Raw genomic sequence first — 15,535 nt, 5'->3', positions numbered from 1 at the left:
GCTGCAAGGTGTTCTGGGTATTTAGCTGTCTCCTTTTCCTTCCAGTCCGCGTGTAGGTTGCAGAATTTATTCCCTGCCTTTTATAGCTATACTAGTTAAATACACTGCTTTGTCAGAACTATGTCTTTCAGTTTCAACTTCGAGGTGCAGTTGACGACAAAGGGGCAACAAGGTGAAGAAAGTAAATCACAAACTGGAAAGCAGGATTATGCAGTCAAACCTGTGAGTAACAGAGCTAGCTAGCTCGAGCCACTACAACCTTAGTTATGAGGTCCCAAAGAATTCCCCAGGCTTTTTGGGCTGTTACCTAAGAGCAGAATTCCTGCTACGTTAATTAAGTGGAACTGAATATAATTTATTTACGAAGTAGAGGTAACCCTGGCTTTATATTCTTGTTTAAAAGGGATTGTGTGCAGCTGCCACTGTATCTGCGTTAAGGGCCATCCACACCAAGTATGATAACTATAACAATAAATTAGAGCAACATGAATGCCCGAGGTAAAGACAGATTCAGGTTGGATATTCGACAGATATTCGCCTGTAGTTTTCCTTACGTCCACAACGGCAGTTAGGGACTGACAACATAGTGACAAATCACAAATTTCAATAGCTCTTTAACCATTCCCCTTAACTTTCAAAACTGGTTTTGACCGATGGCATAGACATTGCACACTTACATTTTTTTTTCATTAGCTCCTATGTCATGTGACCTGACTTCAAACAAAGTTCAGAATGTACACTCAGTGGGCCTACACATTGCACACCCTTTAGTTTGTCCATTTTCATCTCACACAATTTTACATGGTTTTTCAATGTTAATAATTTTAATAGCTCATTGGTCATGTGACCTGACCTCCAAGGTTCATAATGTCCACTAACAACCCCTCTATTGCACACCCTATTCATCTCACATGGTTTTAAATTAATTTTGTAAACATTCTAATTTCAATAGCTATTTGGTTTAGAGGTCGACCGATTTAATAGGAATGGCCGATTTAATTAGGGCCGATTTCAAGTTTTCAGAACAATCGGAAATCTGTATTTTTGGGCCCCGATTTGCCCTTTCCCCCCTTTTTTACGCCTTTATTTCATCTTTATTTAACTAGGCAAGTCAGTTAAGAAAATATTCTTATTTTCAATGGCGGCCTAGGAACAGTGGGTTGCCTTGTTCAGCGGCAGAAGGACAGATTTTCACCTTGTCAGCTCGGGGGATCCAATCTTGCAACCTTAACTAGTCCAACGCAATAACGACCTGCCTCCCTTTCGTTGCACTCCACAAGGAGTTACACGAATGCAGTAAACCAAGGTAAGTTGCTAGCTAGCATTAAACTTAAATTATAAAAAACAATCAATCATAATCACTAGTTAACTACACATGGTTGATGATATTACTAGATATTATCTAGCGTGTCCTGCATTGCATATAATCTGACTGAGCATACAAGTATCTGACTGAGCGGTGGAAGGCAGAAGCAGGCGCGTAAACATTCATTCAAACAGCACTTTCGTGCGTTTTGCCAGCAGCTCTTCGTTGTGCGTCAAGCATTGCACTGTTTATGACTTCAAGCCTATCAACTCCCGAGATGAGGCTCGTGTAACCGAAGTGAAATGGCTAGCTAGTTAGCGCACGCTAATTGTCGTTGTGTTGCTGGTTCGAGCCCAGGGAGGAGTGAGGAGAGGGACGGAAGCTATACTGTTACACTGGCAACACTAAAGTGCCTATAAGAACATCCAATAGTCAAAGGTTAATGAAATACAAATGGTATTGAGGGAAATAGTCCTATAATTCCTATAACTACAACCTAAAACGTATTACCTGGGAATATTGAAGACTCATGTTAAAAGGAACCACCAGCTTTCATATGTTCTCATGTTCTGAGCAAGGAACTGAAACGTTAGCTTTCTTACATGGCACATATTTTACATGGAACATATTGCACTTTTACTTTCTTCTCCCAACACTTTGTTTTTGCATTATTTAAACCAAATTGAACATGTTTCATTATTTACTTGAGGCTAAAGAGATTTTTATTGATGTATTATATTAAGTTAAAATAAGTGTTCATTCAGTATTGTTGTAATTGTCATTATTACAAATAAATAAAAAATCGTCTGATTAATCGGTATCGGCTTTTATGGTCCTCCAATAATTGGTATCGGCGTTGAAAAATCATAATCGGTCGACCTCTACTTTGGTTATGTGACCTACTGGACTCAAACAAGGTTCAGAATGTCCACTGAATACCCTTCTATATTGCCACCCTTTAGTTTGTCCATTGTCATCTCATGCAATATTACATGAATTTTCAATGTTTCTTATTTCAATAGCCCCTTGGTCATGTGACCTGACTTCAAACAAGGTTCAGAATGTACACTCAGTGGGTCTACACATTGCACACCCTTTAGTTTGTCCATTTTCATCGCATATGATTTTACATAAATTTTTCAAAATTAAAATTTTCAATAGCTCCTTGACCATGTGACCTACTGGACTCAATGAAGGTTCAGAATGTCCACTGACCACCCTTCTATATTGCATACCCTTAAGTTTGTCCATTTTCATCTCACGTTATTACATGAATTTTGTAAACTTTTAAATTTCAATAGCTCCCTGTTAATGTGACCGACTGACTTTCAGAATGTCCACCGACTGGCGGAGATGGGCACCGCAAGGCATCCAGTACGGTAACGCGACCGATCCCGGCGAAGCTGACAAATGATTGAAAGGGGATGATTATTTTCTGTTGCTTCATCCGACAATCGGCCGATGGTGCCGCTTGATACCGCGAGGGGTATTTGGTTCTCAAGCCTATAAGTATTGCGCTGGAACTTGATGTCGTTTGGGTGTAAAAACCAATTTAACGGCCCCCTGAAGGTTAGTAGCGGCAACTGATGTCCAATTTGTAAGACAGAAAAGCCTCTGATTGCCACCTGGCGTGATTCGAATGAATGCCAATTTGATGATATCTGACCATAGCATGATTCCCTTTGCGGTTGCACTCAAAACACCTTCGGGGTGGCTGTGACCCCCTCATGTCAAAGAAAGGAAATTAGATGAAGCGGGGGTAAACGGCGGGACATTAAGTCTTGAGGTAGCCAAATGCCTCGTCATCCAGTTAGTAACGCGCATGAATGGATGGATGAGATTCCCACTGTCCCTACCTACTATCTAGCAAAACCACAGCCAAGTTAACGGGCTTTGCTGAATCAGCGGGGAAAGAAGTCCTTGTTGATCTTGACTCTGGCACTGTGAAGAAACATAAGGTGTAGAATAAGTGGGAGGCCTCGACCGCCGATGAAATACCACTATTCTTATCGTTTTTTCACTTACCCGGTGAGGCCGGGATGCGAGATCCGGGTGCTCGCTTTGTGTGCTCGAGCCGGGTGCAACCAGCTCCAGGGACAGTGGCAGGTGGTGAGTTTGACTGGGGCGGTACCTGTCAAACGGTAACGCAGGTGTCCTAAGGCGAGCTTGGAGAGGACAGAAACTTCCCGTAGAGCAGAAGCTCGCATGATCTTGAATTTCAGTATGAATACAGACCGTGAAAGTGGGGCGTCTCTTCCTATCATTGTGAAGCAGAATTCACCAAGTGTTGGATTGTTCACCCACTAATAGGGAACGTGAGCTGGGGTTGGACTGTCGTGAGACAGGTTAGTTTTACCCTACTGATGATGTGTTGCAATAGTAATCCTGCTCAGTACGAGATGAACCACAGGTTCAGACATTTTGTGTATTTGCTTGGCTGAGGAGCCAATGGTGCGAAGCTACCATCTGTGGGATTATGACTGAATACCTCCATGTCAGAACACCCCCCCCCCCCCCCCCCCCCCCTTAAACGTAGAGATGCCATAGCACCGCAGATCTTTGTTTGGCCCGGGATAGCCTGCCTCTTTTGGCAGGTGAGTAGAGCCGTTCGTGACGGGGTTGGGGTGCGGCCGGATGAGTTACTGCCCCTCTCCTGATGCGCACCGCATGTTTGTGGGGAACCTGGTGCTAAGTCACTTTTAGACGATCTGATTCTGGGTCAGAGTTTCGTACGTGGCAGAGCAGCTCACTTGCTGCGAGCTATTGAAAGTCAGCCCTTGATCCAAGCTTTTATTGGGGACGGAAGGCATCTTCCACCACCATCCTCCTGCTTTACTTATGGGTTACAGGTGCACAGAGAAGGGCCGGAGGCCAGACATGGAGTGTGAGAGAGCCCAGGCAGGCGGGTAGAAGGCATAAAACGTTTACATTGGGGGCTAGGTGGTGGGCGCCCATCCGTCCGGGCCCATCCTCTGGTGTGACAGTGTGTCAGGTTGGGCCTCGCTGTGGAAGTCAAAAGGTTACCAGGTGCACGAGGAGGCTTCCCCCAAGGCGGGGGGCACTCAGGGGCGGCTGGAATCGGGCTGGGGGCAGCACTCAGGCTGTGGAGGTTGGGGACTTATTCTCTGAGCGGATAAAAGCGGGCGGGTTACCACGTGCCCTTAGCCTGTTAAGGTTTATCAGGTTCACGTGGATCCTGACAGAGGGACTATAGACGTCTTAGAGTATAGCTTATTCCCTTAAATTACTAAAGCCAAGGGAGAGGGGTGTTGACCGAGTAGGTGTGGAGGTCTGTAGTTCCAGGGAGTAAGCTATACACTCTCATGCCCAGGGAGAAGGCAGGCAGGGAGTGTAGGCCTAGAGGTCACCAGGTCAATGGGGGGCCTGCCTGGAGGTCAGGAAGGCCCAAGTGAATGTGTGTAACACTGTCCTTCAAGGGGGCAGAGCAGGCAAATTAATGTAAAATTGCATGAGATTAAAATGGACAAACTAAAGGGTGTGCAATGTGCAGGCCCACTGATTGTATATTCTGAACCTTGTTTGATGTCAGTAGGTCACATGACCAAGGAGCTATTGAAATTGAAATGTAAAAAAAAAAACAAAGCTTGTACTTTGTTTACTCTCCCTAACTAATTCAACTAGGAATACAAAATGCTGCTCACATGTTTATTAGCTTTGCAAAGCAAATTAAGGGCCAGATGGTGAAAATAAGACCTGTGCAATGTTGTGCAATTTTTCCAACATCATGGCACTTATTTGGAGTTTGTGACTCAAGTGGTTTGAAAGCTGTTGTGGTTTGAAAGCGCAAATATCCAACCTGAAACTCTTTTTTACCTCAGTATATAAATGTTGGTTAGCATCCACACCAGTGGGTCGTTTATTGTTCTGCAGTATACCTGTAAATCAACTGATCAACGCATCCTACTGCATGCTGTTGGCCTATTAATAAGTAGCTGTTGATCACGTAGTTAGAGGAAGTAGGGGTGCTACTTCCTGAATCACCCCCTGATAAATCAAAAAAATATCAACCGTACTTTCATAATAGTTATTGTCCTTGGTGTGGATAGCCCTTTAGAGATGTGTATTATTTTTTTTAACTTAACCTTGTCGACGATGAGTATGACGGGTCTCATCACTAACGCCCAGGAAACTCAGATTTAAACCAGACATGTCCGATATGGATTTTTTGTGAGACGATTGAGATTTTTGGTGGTCAACTTTTTTTATGTAACCTTTTATTTGACTAGGCAAGTCAGTTAAGAACAAATTCTTATTTAAGATAACGGTCTACAAATATTCAACATCATTCAATTTGAAAATGTTGATGATATTTCCTATAGACGGCCATGTATGCATTGATTTACATTTTAATTATTTAGCAGACACACTTATCCAGAGCGACTTACAGGAGCAATTGGGGTTATGTGCCTTGCTCAAGGACACGTCATGATTTTTCATTAATGCATTATCAAATTTAATCTAAATAATAACATAATGGTAATAATTGTATTTGAATGGTAAATCTCTTGATGAACTGGGTAAATGAAGATGTCAAAGGCCTAATCACAATACAGGTGAATGCATATTCAGTAGGAGTGTGCATGCATTGAGTTATTGAGCTTGTTTTGGCTCATCAGTGGAATCCATGGTGCTGCAGATGACGATCTGTTTGCCTTTCATTTGGGATTTAATTAGCCTACTGATCAACAGCATTTGCATAGAAGCATCACTCGGCATGTCACACCTGAATGGAAGGACATCAAATAGGTCGCTGCTGTTAGTTTGAGAATATAAACTCAACAACTGAGACATATAAACTGAACAAGTTCCACAGACATGTGACTAACAAATGGAATAATGTGTCCCTGAACACGGGGGGGGGGGGGGGGGGGGGGGGGGGGGAATCAAACGTAACAGTGAGTATCTGGTGTGGCCACCAGCTACATTAAGTAATGCAATGCATCTCCTCCTCATGGACTGCACAATATTTGCCAGTTCTTGCTGTGAGATGTTACCCCACTCTTCCACCAAGGCACCTGCAAGTTCCCGGACATTTCTGGGGGGAATGGCCCTAGCAGAAAATCATGCACAGAACGAGCAGTATGGCTGGTGTCATTGTCATGTCAGGATGAGCCTGCATGAAGGGTACCACATGAGGGAGGAGGATGTCTTCCCTGTAACGCACAACGTTGATTGCCTTCAATGATAACAAGCTCAGTCCGACGATGATGCTGTGACACACCTCCCCAGACCATGACGGACTCTCCACCTCCAAATGGATCCTGCTCCAGAGTACAGGCCTCGGTGTAACGCTCATTCCTTCGACGATAAACGCGAATCCGACCATCACCCCTTGTGATACAAAACCAGGGGTCAGTGAAGAGCACTTTTTGCCAGTCCTGTCTGGTCCAGCGATGGTGGGTTTGTGCCCATAGGCGACGTTGTTGCCGGTGATGTCTGGTGGGGACCTGCCTATCAGCCTATTGCGGACAGTCTGAGCACTGATGGAGGGAATGTGCGTTCTTGGTGTAAGTCGGGCAGTTGTTGCCATCCTGTACCTATCCCGCAGGTGTGATGTTCGGATGTACCGTCTGTAAGCTGTTAGTGTCTTAACGACCATTCCACAGGTGCATGTTCATTTTGAACTGTTTATGGTTCATTGAGCAAGCATGGGGAAACAGTGTTTAAACCCTTTAGAATGAAGATCTGTGAAGTTATTTGGATTTTTACGAATTATCTTTGAAAGACCGGGCCCTGAAAAAGGGACGTTTATTTATTTTTTGCTGAGTTTAGAAGAACATGTATTCAATGCAAATGGTGATTTGTAGAGAGATTATTTTTCAGCTGTCAGGACACATCTCTAAAAAAACACAGCTGCCAGGATGAAATTTGAAGTGACTCGATTGGCTAGTTCAGCTATCTGTCAAGAAATGGGAGGTTGTAACTTGAACCTGCTGCTATAATTGGAAAGAGCAAGGCGGTAGCTACGCTCCCTTTAACTTCTCATCTCACCGCTCATATCACTTGGTGCTGTTTACTGCTACTGTGAGAACTAACTCAATGGCAATGACATTTGCTATCAAGCCATAAATGTGTATAATATCTAACATGGAGAGTGAGGGTAGGAAAAAATATATGAAACAACGATGCACGTTCAGTCTGACTCAAATCTGCCCATAGTTTGAGAAGTGAGAACGCACACACGTGCTGATCTACAGCTTTCTTGGTCCATAAACATGCAGGAAGATTGTTATACTTTCTGAAGGCACTGTACCTAATCTATTTTCTCCACATTTTGTTGTTACAGCCTGAATTTAAATAGATAGAATTTCAAATTTTTGGGTCACTGGCCTGCACACAATACCCCATAATGTCAAAGTGGAATTATGTTTTTCTAAATGTTTCCAGAAGATTTAAAATGAAAAGCTGACATGAAGTATTTAACCCCCTTTGTTATGGCAAGCCTAAATGAATTTGGGAGTAAATATTGCTTAACAAGTTGCATAGTTGCACTCTGTCTGCAATAATGGTGTTTAACATGATTTTTGAATGACTACCTCATCTCTGTACTAGAGGTCAACCGATTATTGGAGGACAAAAAACCCTGATACCGATTAATCGGCCCGATTTTTTTTATTTTTTTTTTTTTTTTTTTTTTTTTTTTTTTTTTTTGGTAATAGTGACAATTACAACAATACTGAATGAACACTTATTTTAACTTAATATAATACATCAATAAAATCAATTTAGCCTCAAGTAAATAATGAAACATGTTCAATTTGGTTTAAATAATGCACAAACAAAGTGTTGGAGAAGAAAGTAAAAAGTGCAATATGTGCTATGTAAGAAAGCTAACGTTTCAGTTCCTTGCTCAGAACATGAGAACATATGAAAGCTGGTGGTTCCTTTTAACATGAGTCATCAATATTCCCATGTAAGAAGTTTTAGGTTGTAGTTATTATAGGAATTATAGGACTATTTCCATCTCTACCATTTGTATTTCATTAACCTTTGACTATTGGATGTTCTTATAGGCACTTTAGTGTTGCCAGTGTAACAGTATAGCTTCCGTCACTCTCCTCGCTCCTCCCTGGGCTCGAACCAGCAACACATCGACAACAGCCACCATCGAAGCAGCGTTACCCAAGCAGAGCAAGGGGAACAACTACTAGAAGGCTCAGAGCGACTGACGTTTGAAATGCTATTAGTGCGCGCCAACTAGCTAGCCATTTCACTTCGATTACACCAGCCTCTTCTCGGGAGTTGATAGGCTTGAAGTCATAAACAGCACAATATTTGACGTACAACAAAGAGCTGCTGGCAAAACGCACGAATGTGCCGTTTGAATTCGTGTTTATGCGCTACTTCTGCCTACCATCGCTCAGTCAGATTATATGCAACGCAGGACAAGCTAGATATCTAATAATATCATCAACCATGTGTAGTTAACTAGTGATTCTGATTGTTTTTTATAATTTAAGTTTAATGCTAGCTAGCAACTTACCTTGGCTTACTGCATTTGCGTAACAGGCAGTCTCCACAACGAGAGAGGCAGGTCGTTATTGTGTTGGACTAGTTAACTGTAAGGTTGCAAGATTGGATCCCCCGAGCTGACAAGGTGAAAATCTGTTCTGCCCCTGAACAAGGCAGTTAATCCACTGTTCCTTGGCCGTTATTGAAAATAATGTGTTCTTAACTGACTTGCCTAGTTAAATAAAGTTTTTTTTTTTTAAACGGCCATTCCGATTTAATCGGTCAACCTCTACTCTGTACCCCACACATACAAATTATCTGTAGGGTCTCTGTCGAGCAGTGAATTTCAAACACCGATTCAACCACGAAGACCGGGAAGGTTTTCCAATGCCTCACAAAGAAGGACAACTATTGGTAGACGTGTAGAAAGAAAAAAAAAAAGCAGACACTGAATATCCCTTTGCGCATGGTACAGTTATTAATTACACTTTGGATGGTGTATCCATACAGTCACCTAAAAGATACAGGAGTCCTTCCTAATTCAGTTGCTGGAGAGGAAGTAAACCGCTCAGGGATTTCACCATGAGGCCAATGGTGACTTTTTAAAACAGTTTTAATGGCTGTAATAGGAGATAACTGAGGATGGATCAACAGCATTGCAGGTACTCCACAATACTAACCTAATTGACAGTTAAAAGGAAGCCTGTACAAAATAAAAATATTCCCAATCATGCATCCTGTTTGCAACAAGCTATTAAAGCAGTGGTTCTCAATCCTGGTCCTGTGGACACACAGGGTGGCACCTTTTTTGTTTTTGCCATAGCACTACACACCTGACTCAAATCATCAGTCTTTTAATGAGTTTATAATTTGAATCAGCTGGGCAAATCCAATACAAACATTATGGAGTACCACTCTCCATATTTTCAGGCATAGTGGTGGCTGCATCGTGTTGTAGGTATGCTTGTAATTGTTAAGGACTGGAGTTTTTCAGGATAAAAAATAAACTGAATGCAGCTAAGCAAAATCCTAGAGGAAAACCTGGTTGTCTGCTTTCCAACAGGCACTGGGAGATGAATTGACCTTTTCAGTAGGACAATAACCAAAAACACAAGACCAAATCTACACGAGTTGCTTATCAAGAAGACTGAATGTTCCTTAGTGATAAAGTTAGTTTTGACGTACATCTATGGCAAGACCTAGAAATGATCAACAACCAATTTGACAGAGGTTGAAGAATTTTGAAAAGAATAATGGGCGAATGTTGCACAATCTAGGTGAGGAAGCTCTTAGAGACTTAGGCAGAAAGACTCACAGCTGTAATTGCTGCCAAGTTGACTCTAACATGGATTGACTTAGGGTTAAATACTTACCTAATCACGATATTCATTTTTCTTTTACAAATGTTCAAATTTTTCTCCCACTCTCAGAGTATTTTGTGTATATCGTTGACAAAAAAAGGACATCCATTTTAAACCAACTTTAACATAACAGTATGGAAAACGTCAAGGGGTGTGAAGCCACTGTAGCTAAAACGCTTCCTCCTTTCACTGTCAAGACAATCAGCTGTCAATTTACGGATAGGATAAATTATATAGCTAACTAACACCACAGATGAAAGGATTCGTTAGCTATGTGACCTGTTAGCAAATATTGGGATATCTGATATCTTGCTTATTGTATGCATGTCCGGGCACGTCAACGCAAGCCTTATTATTCGTGAATTAACTAAACTAATATTTGCAACAGGAGCTCAATTTTGTTCACTGTCAATTCATCCAAGTCCATTAATTTCTATTTCTGTTGGAAAATGAGCTAGCTTGCTGCTGCTGATTTTCCTAGCTAGACATTCCACGGCATTGTGCAGTGCTCGTGGCTCAGACGTGAGTGGCGGCTAGCATAGCAGCAGCTTTGCTATTTAGCGGGAATATTGGCAAAGCCGATAGACTAGAAAAGGCCAATAAAAGCCTGACATATTGTTTCTGCCAATTTTTTTATTTATTTTTTTATTGGTTTTCTTATTCAAACTCTCATTAGACAGCTCTGCAAGTTTTGTCAAAATTTGTTTGTTGTTCACCAGATATGGAGTTTGGCGATGTACATCCAAATAAATTTAAGTTGCGATAATGTGAACTTTCGTTATGTACTTCCCAAAAAGGTCTAAATAAAAATGTACAAGCAACTGGAAAAAATGCCTCTTCGGCACCTCCATTACTGCCACGCACAGGTCGAAAGTCTGCAACAGCTCAATACATTGGAGGTGCCAAAGACAGTTTTTTGGTTGCTTGTACATGTTTATTTAACTTTTTGGGGGGGGGAAGTACATATCAGCCCTAACGGTAGTAGATGAAGATAGTTGCACAGCGACGCGCCTTATTTGGTGATTAAAAAAACATTATTTGACAATGATTGCAGAGCTGTCTAATGGAAGTTTGAATCTGAGCTTCCTGGGTGTTGGAGACTAGATGCGTCATACTCATCAACATCTCTAACACACAGATACTGGGACAGTGTGCGGCCAACCACAAGAGGGAGTCCGTGTTATTCTGTGTCCTTCATGACATTAGGCATCTTTGCTTGTGCGTAAGCATTAGGATGCTGCTACAGTGGCAAGAAAGTATGTGAACCCTTTGGATTTACCTGGATTTCTGCATAAATTTGATGTAAAATTTGATCTGATCTTCATCTAAATCACAACAATAGACAAGCAGTGTGCTTAAACTAATAACACAAATTATTGTATATTTCTTGTCTATATTGAATACAACATTTAAACATTCACAGTGTAGGTTGGGAAAAGTATGTGAACCCCTAGGCTAATTGACTTTTCCAAAAGCTAATTGGTGTCGGGAGTTGACTAACCTGGAGTCCAATCAATGAGACGAGATCGGAGATGTTGGTTAGAGCTGCCCTGCCCCCAAAAGAACAAGAAGCATTGCCTGATGTGAACCATGCCTCGAACAAAAGAGATCTCAGAATAATTAAGATTAAGAATGGTTGCCTTGCATAAATCTGGAAAGGATTACAGAAGTATCTGTCAGTACAGGGTAAGACAAATTGAGCATCATGGTTTGCTGCCTCAAGGGCCTGGACAACTTGCTATCATCGTAGTTTAGCCTATCTGCCAATTCAAGCACAACAGAAGTTGGGTGATGCAACAGGACAACAACAGACAGAAGTAAATCAACAACAGAATGGCTTGAACAGAAGAAAATACACCTTCTGCAGTGGCCCAGTTAGTCCTGACCTCAACCCGATTGGCATGACCTCAAGAGAGCGGTTCACACCAGATATTCCAAGAATATTGCTGAACTGAAACAGTTTTGTAAAGAGGAATGGTCCAAAATCCCTCCTGAACGTTGTGCAGGTCTGATCTACAGAACTACAGAAAACGTTCGGTTAAGGTTATTACTGCCAAAGGAGGGTCAACCTGTTCTTAAATCCAAGGGTTCACATACTTTTTCCAACCTGCACTGTAAATGTTTACGCGGTGTGTTCAATGAAGATATGAAACATAATTGTTTGTGCGTTAGTTTAAGCAGACTGTTTTGTCTATAGTTGTGACTTAGATGAAGATCAGATAAAATGTTATGACCAATTTATGCAGAAATCCAGGTCATTCTAAAGGGTTCACACAATTTTTCTTCCCACTATGTCTATTCTATTCATGTGTATGTAGTTGACTACCAGGAGACAAGACAGTTACAACACTTGTGTATGCATGCAGATTGTACTTTGCAATGCACATGACAATGGGCATCTTTTACCTGTGTGTAATCAACAGGTGCCCGGCAACAACAACAACACCACCACTCCAGCAGAAACTGTCAAAGCAGCTGTTGAACACCATCCCCCTGCAGAACCCCACTTTCTCCTCAACGATGCTGTCTGTGAGACTGTTACCATAGGAACGCTTCCACCCCTCCACTTCCTGAATGAGTCTGTGTTCGAGCGGACGGCCAGCGAGCGAGATGACGACGAGAGGATCCTGTCGCGGACCGCCGCCCAGAGCTCGGACCTCATCTCCGGGGTGTACGAGGGAGGGTTGAAGGTGTGGGAGTGTACCTATGACCTCCTAGAGCTGCTAGAGAGGGAGGGGGAGACGTTCGGGGGGAAGATGGTTCTGGATTTGGGTTGTGGTGCTGGACTGCTGGGCCTACTGGCGCTAAAGAGCGGCGCAAGTCAGGTCCATTTCCAGGACTATAATAGTACTGTTATAGAACAGCTCACACTGCCTAATGCACTGCTCAACTGTCAGGTGGAAGGGGAGGAGGAAGAAGTGAAGGGAAAGAAACGGGGGCTGCAAGAGGAGGACGATGAGACAATTATAGAAGAGGACAAAATGAAAAAGGATGAAGAGGCAAAGTCCGATGAGGAGAAGAATGAACAGAAAAAAGAGGGAGAGGATGGCAGCCCGTCGCCCAAGAGGCAAGCCCTGGACCTATCCCAGCATTCGAAGCTGACCTGCTGTCGTTTCTTCTCGGGCGACTGGACAACGTTCCTAGCGCTGGTCCTCAAGGAAGACCTGTTCCCTAAATATGACATCATCTTCACCTCAGAGACCATCTACAACACAGCGTACTACTCAGCTCTTCACGACACCCTCCACAGACTGTTGGCCCCGAGGGGAGTGGTCTACCTGGCCACCAAGGCCCACTACTTTGGGGTGGGGGGTGGGCTGCACCTATTTGAACAGTTTATAGAGGACAAGGGAGTGTTTGATATGGAGAAACTGTGGGACGTGGACCAGGGGCTACAGAGACATGTTGTGGCCATGCACTTCAAAACAACAAACAAGTCTTGACTTTTTACTTTGTGTATTTTCAAAGAACTAAAAAGGATAATATTTTTCAAATTAATTTCTACTCAATGCACCTGGAACTTCTATGCTACCTAAGGTGTGCTAACATCCGTCAGTTTCAAATAAACGTTTTCCTATAAAGATCACCTGTGTGTCAATTAGGACAAAGAAACAGGACTATCATAATATTTAAAATGACCGTATGTTTGATTGTTTGACAGATAATGAAAAGACATGTAGAATATTTAAGACTTTCTGCAGGTCTGTCAGTCTGGCTTATTTTACCTTGGTGGTAAAACCTTGTATGTCAAATACTGGAGATGAGCTTCACAAAGAAAGCAGATTAAGGAGGAGTTTGAATATTTGCCAGTTGAAGTGGACAACAGGATAACTGCACTGATGGAGGGAAAGAAGCAGAAGTCTGATAAAGAAGATTGAGGAGATGAGCAGATATTCCATTGTTTCCATTGTAGTGTACAAACTAGGCCAATATCAAGTGTGCCTCAAGTATTTCAAAGGATTTTGGCAAGTGTATTTGGTGCAGTTCGGTTTTTAACAGGACATAAGTGGTAGTTGAAGTAGGCGCAATATACTACCCGAAAGAAGATACCGTTTCATGTCAACTTTACCCTTTGTTCACATCTCTCTATATTTATATTTATTTAGAATAGGGCTAGTGCATGAGAAAGGTGGAAAGGAAATGAAGGTCTTTATAGGGGGTAGGGAGGAGGAAAGGAAATGGCCTCAGTGACCTTTGCAGGTGATTCCCAAAGTGTTCAAATAGCACCACTATCTACCAAGATAGACGCATATCAAAATGTCTTGTGGCAATTTTCTAGAAGGTTGACCATATTGGATGTGTCATCGAATAAATATTATAAAGTGTCACATCATGATTGAAACTTTTTTTAAATGTAAAATATTCACTTAACTTATTACAGTAAACCTATGAGTAGGAACAAACAGGGCAGATTCTGTTGAGCATGGTGACTGAGTGGTGTAGCTAGAAGTGGAATTCCCTTTTAGCTTTATCATGGAAATCTAAAGCTTGTGGAAATACTGTAACACAGACTGAGAGAAGGGAGGATAATGCACAGTAAAACCAGTGGGAGAGAAGGGGGGATATCCTAGGAAGAATTATAAACAGGGCAGCACCCACCTAAGTGGGTTACACTTGTGTTGGTGTCAATGTAACATGAGGAAGAAGGATTAACATGTTTTTTACGGTTATCTTATGTGTCAACTTCCACTTACTAATAGTTTGTGTACACTTTCATGTGTGTTCTGTGGTTCACATTGATCTCTATGTATGACTAATCTGTTCCAGTTGTTGACACTTGCACAACTCGAGTGCCCTGTTTCATCCAATAAGATTAAGATGACTTTATTGGTCAATTCCAACTAAAATTTGACTTCCCCTGTTTCCACCAACCCCTCAGAAAGATACACATACAGTGCCTTCAGAAAGTATTCATACCACTTTACTTATTCCTAATTTTATTGTTAAGCCTGAATTCAATTAAATATATTTTTCACCCATTTACACACTATCCCATAATGACAAAGTGAAAACATGCTTTTAGAAATGTATTGAAAAATTTTAAATTAAATCCATAAACTTTAGAAGCACCGATTTTCTAGGTAAGTCTCTTAAGAGCATTCCACACCTGGATTGTGCAACATTTGCCCATTTTTATTATTTTCATATTTCTTAAACTTCTGTCAAATGAGTTGTTGATTATTGCTATACAACTGTTTTCAGGTCTTGCCATTAGGGTTGCAAAGGGTCAGAAACTTTCTGGGAAACTTTCCATGGGAAGTTAAGCTCATGAATTTTGGGAATTTTCCTTAAATTCATCAAAAAATTATCTTATAACAGTGAACTTTTTTTGTGGGATACACATAAGGCAATTCTAGGTCTTGTGGCATATTTTGGTTAAACTATCCCCAATTCA

General features: G+C 41.8%; 1 protein-coding gene across 1 annotated transcript; it reads left to right on the top strand.

The window, feature by feature from the left end:
* The first annotated feature begins 4 nt into the window (after positions 1-4).
* mettl18 (methyltransferase like 18) lies at positions 5-15,351 on the top strand. Its single transcript, XM_021580124.2, has 2 exons — positions 5-222; positions 12,564-15,351. The coding sequence occupies exons 1-2, from the start codon at positions 121-123 to the stop codon at positions 13,581-13,583; spliced, it is 1,122 nt and encodes a 373-aa protein (XP_021435799.1). The 5' UTR covers positions 5-120; the 3' UTR covers positions 13,584-15,351.
* Positions 15,352-15,535: the final 184 nt, after the last annotated feature.

This window comes from Oncorhynchus mykiss, chromosome 23 (assembly GCF_013265735.2).
Source record: "Oncorhynchus mykiss isolate Arlee chromosome 23, USDA_OmykA_1.1, whole genome shotgun sequence".
Lineage (NCBI taxonomy): Eukaryota > Metazoa > Chordata > Actinopteri > Salmoniformes > Salmonidae > Oncorhynchus > Oncorhynchus mykiss.
This window is presented reverse-complemented; position numbering and strand designations above follow the sequence as displayed.

Excerpts from the sequence above, each read along its gene's own strand:
- mettl18 (XM_021580124.2), top strand. The coding sequence starts at position 121 with ATGTCTTTCAGTTTCAACTTCGAGGTGCAGTTGACGACAAAGGGGCAA. Across the intron at positions 223-12,563 it reads AGGATTATGCAGTCAAACCT|GTGCCCGGCAACAACAACAA; the intron begins GTGAGTAACAGA and ends TGTAATCAACAG.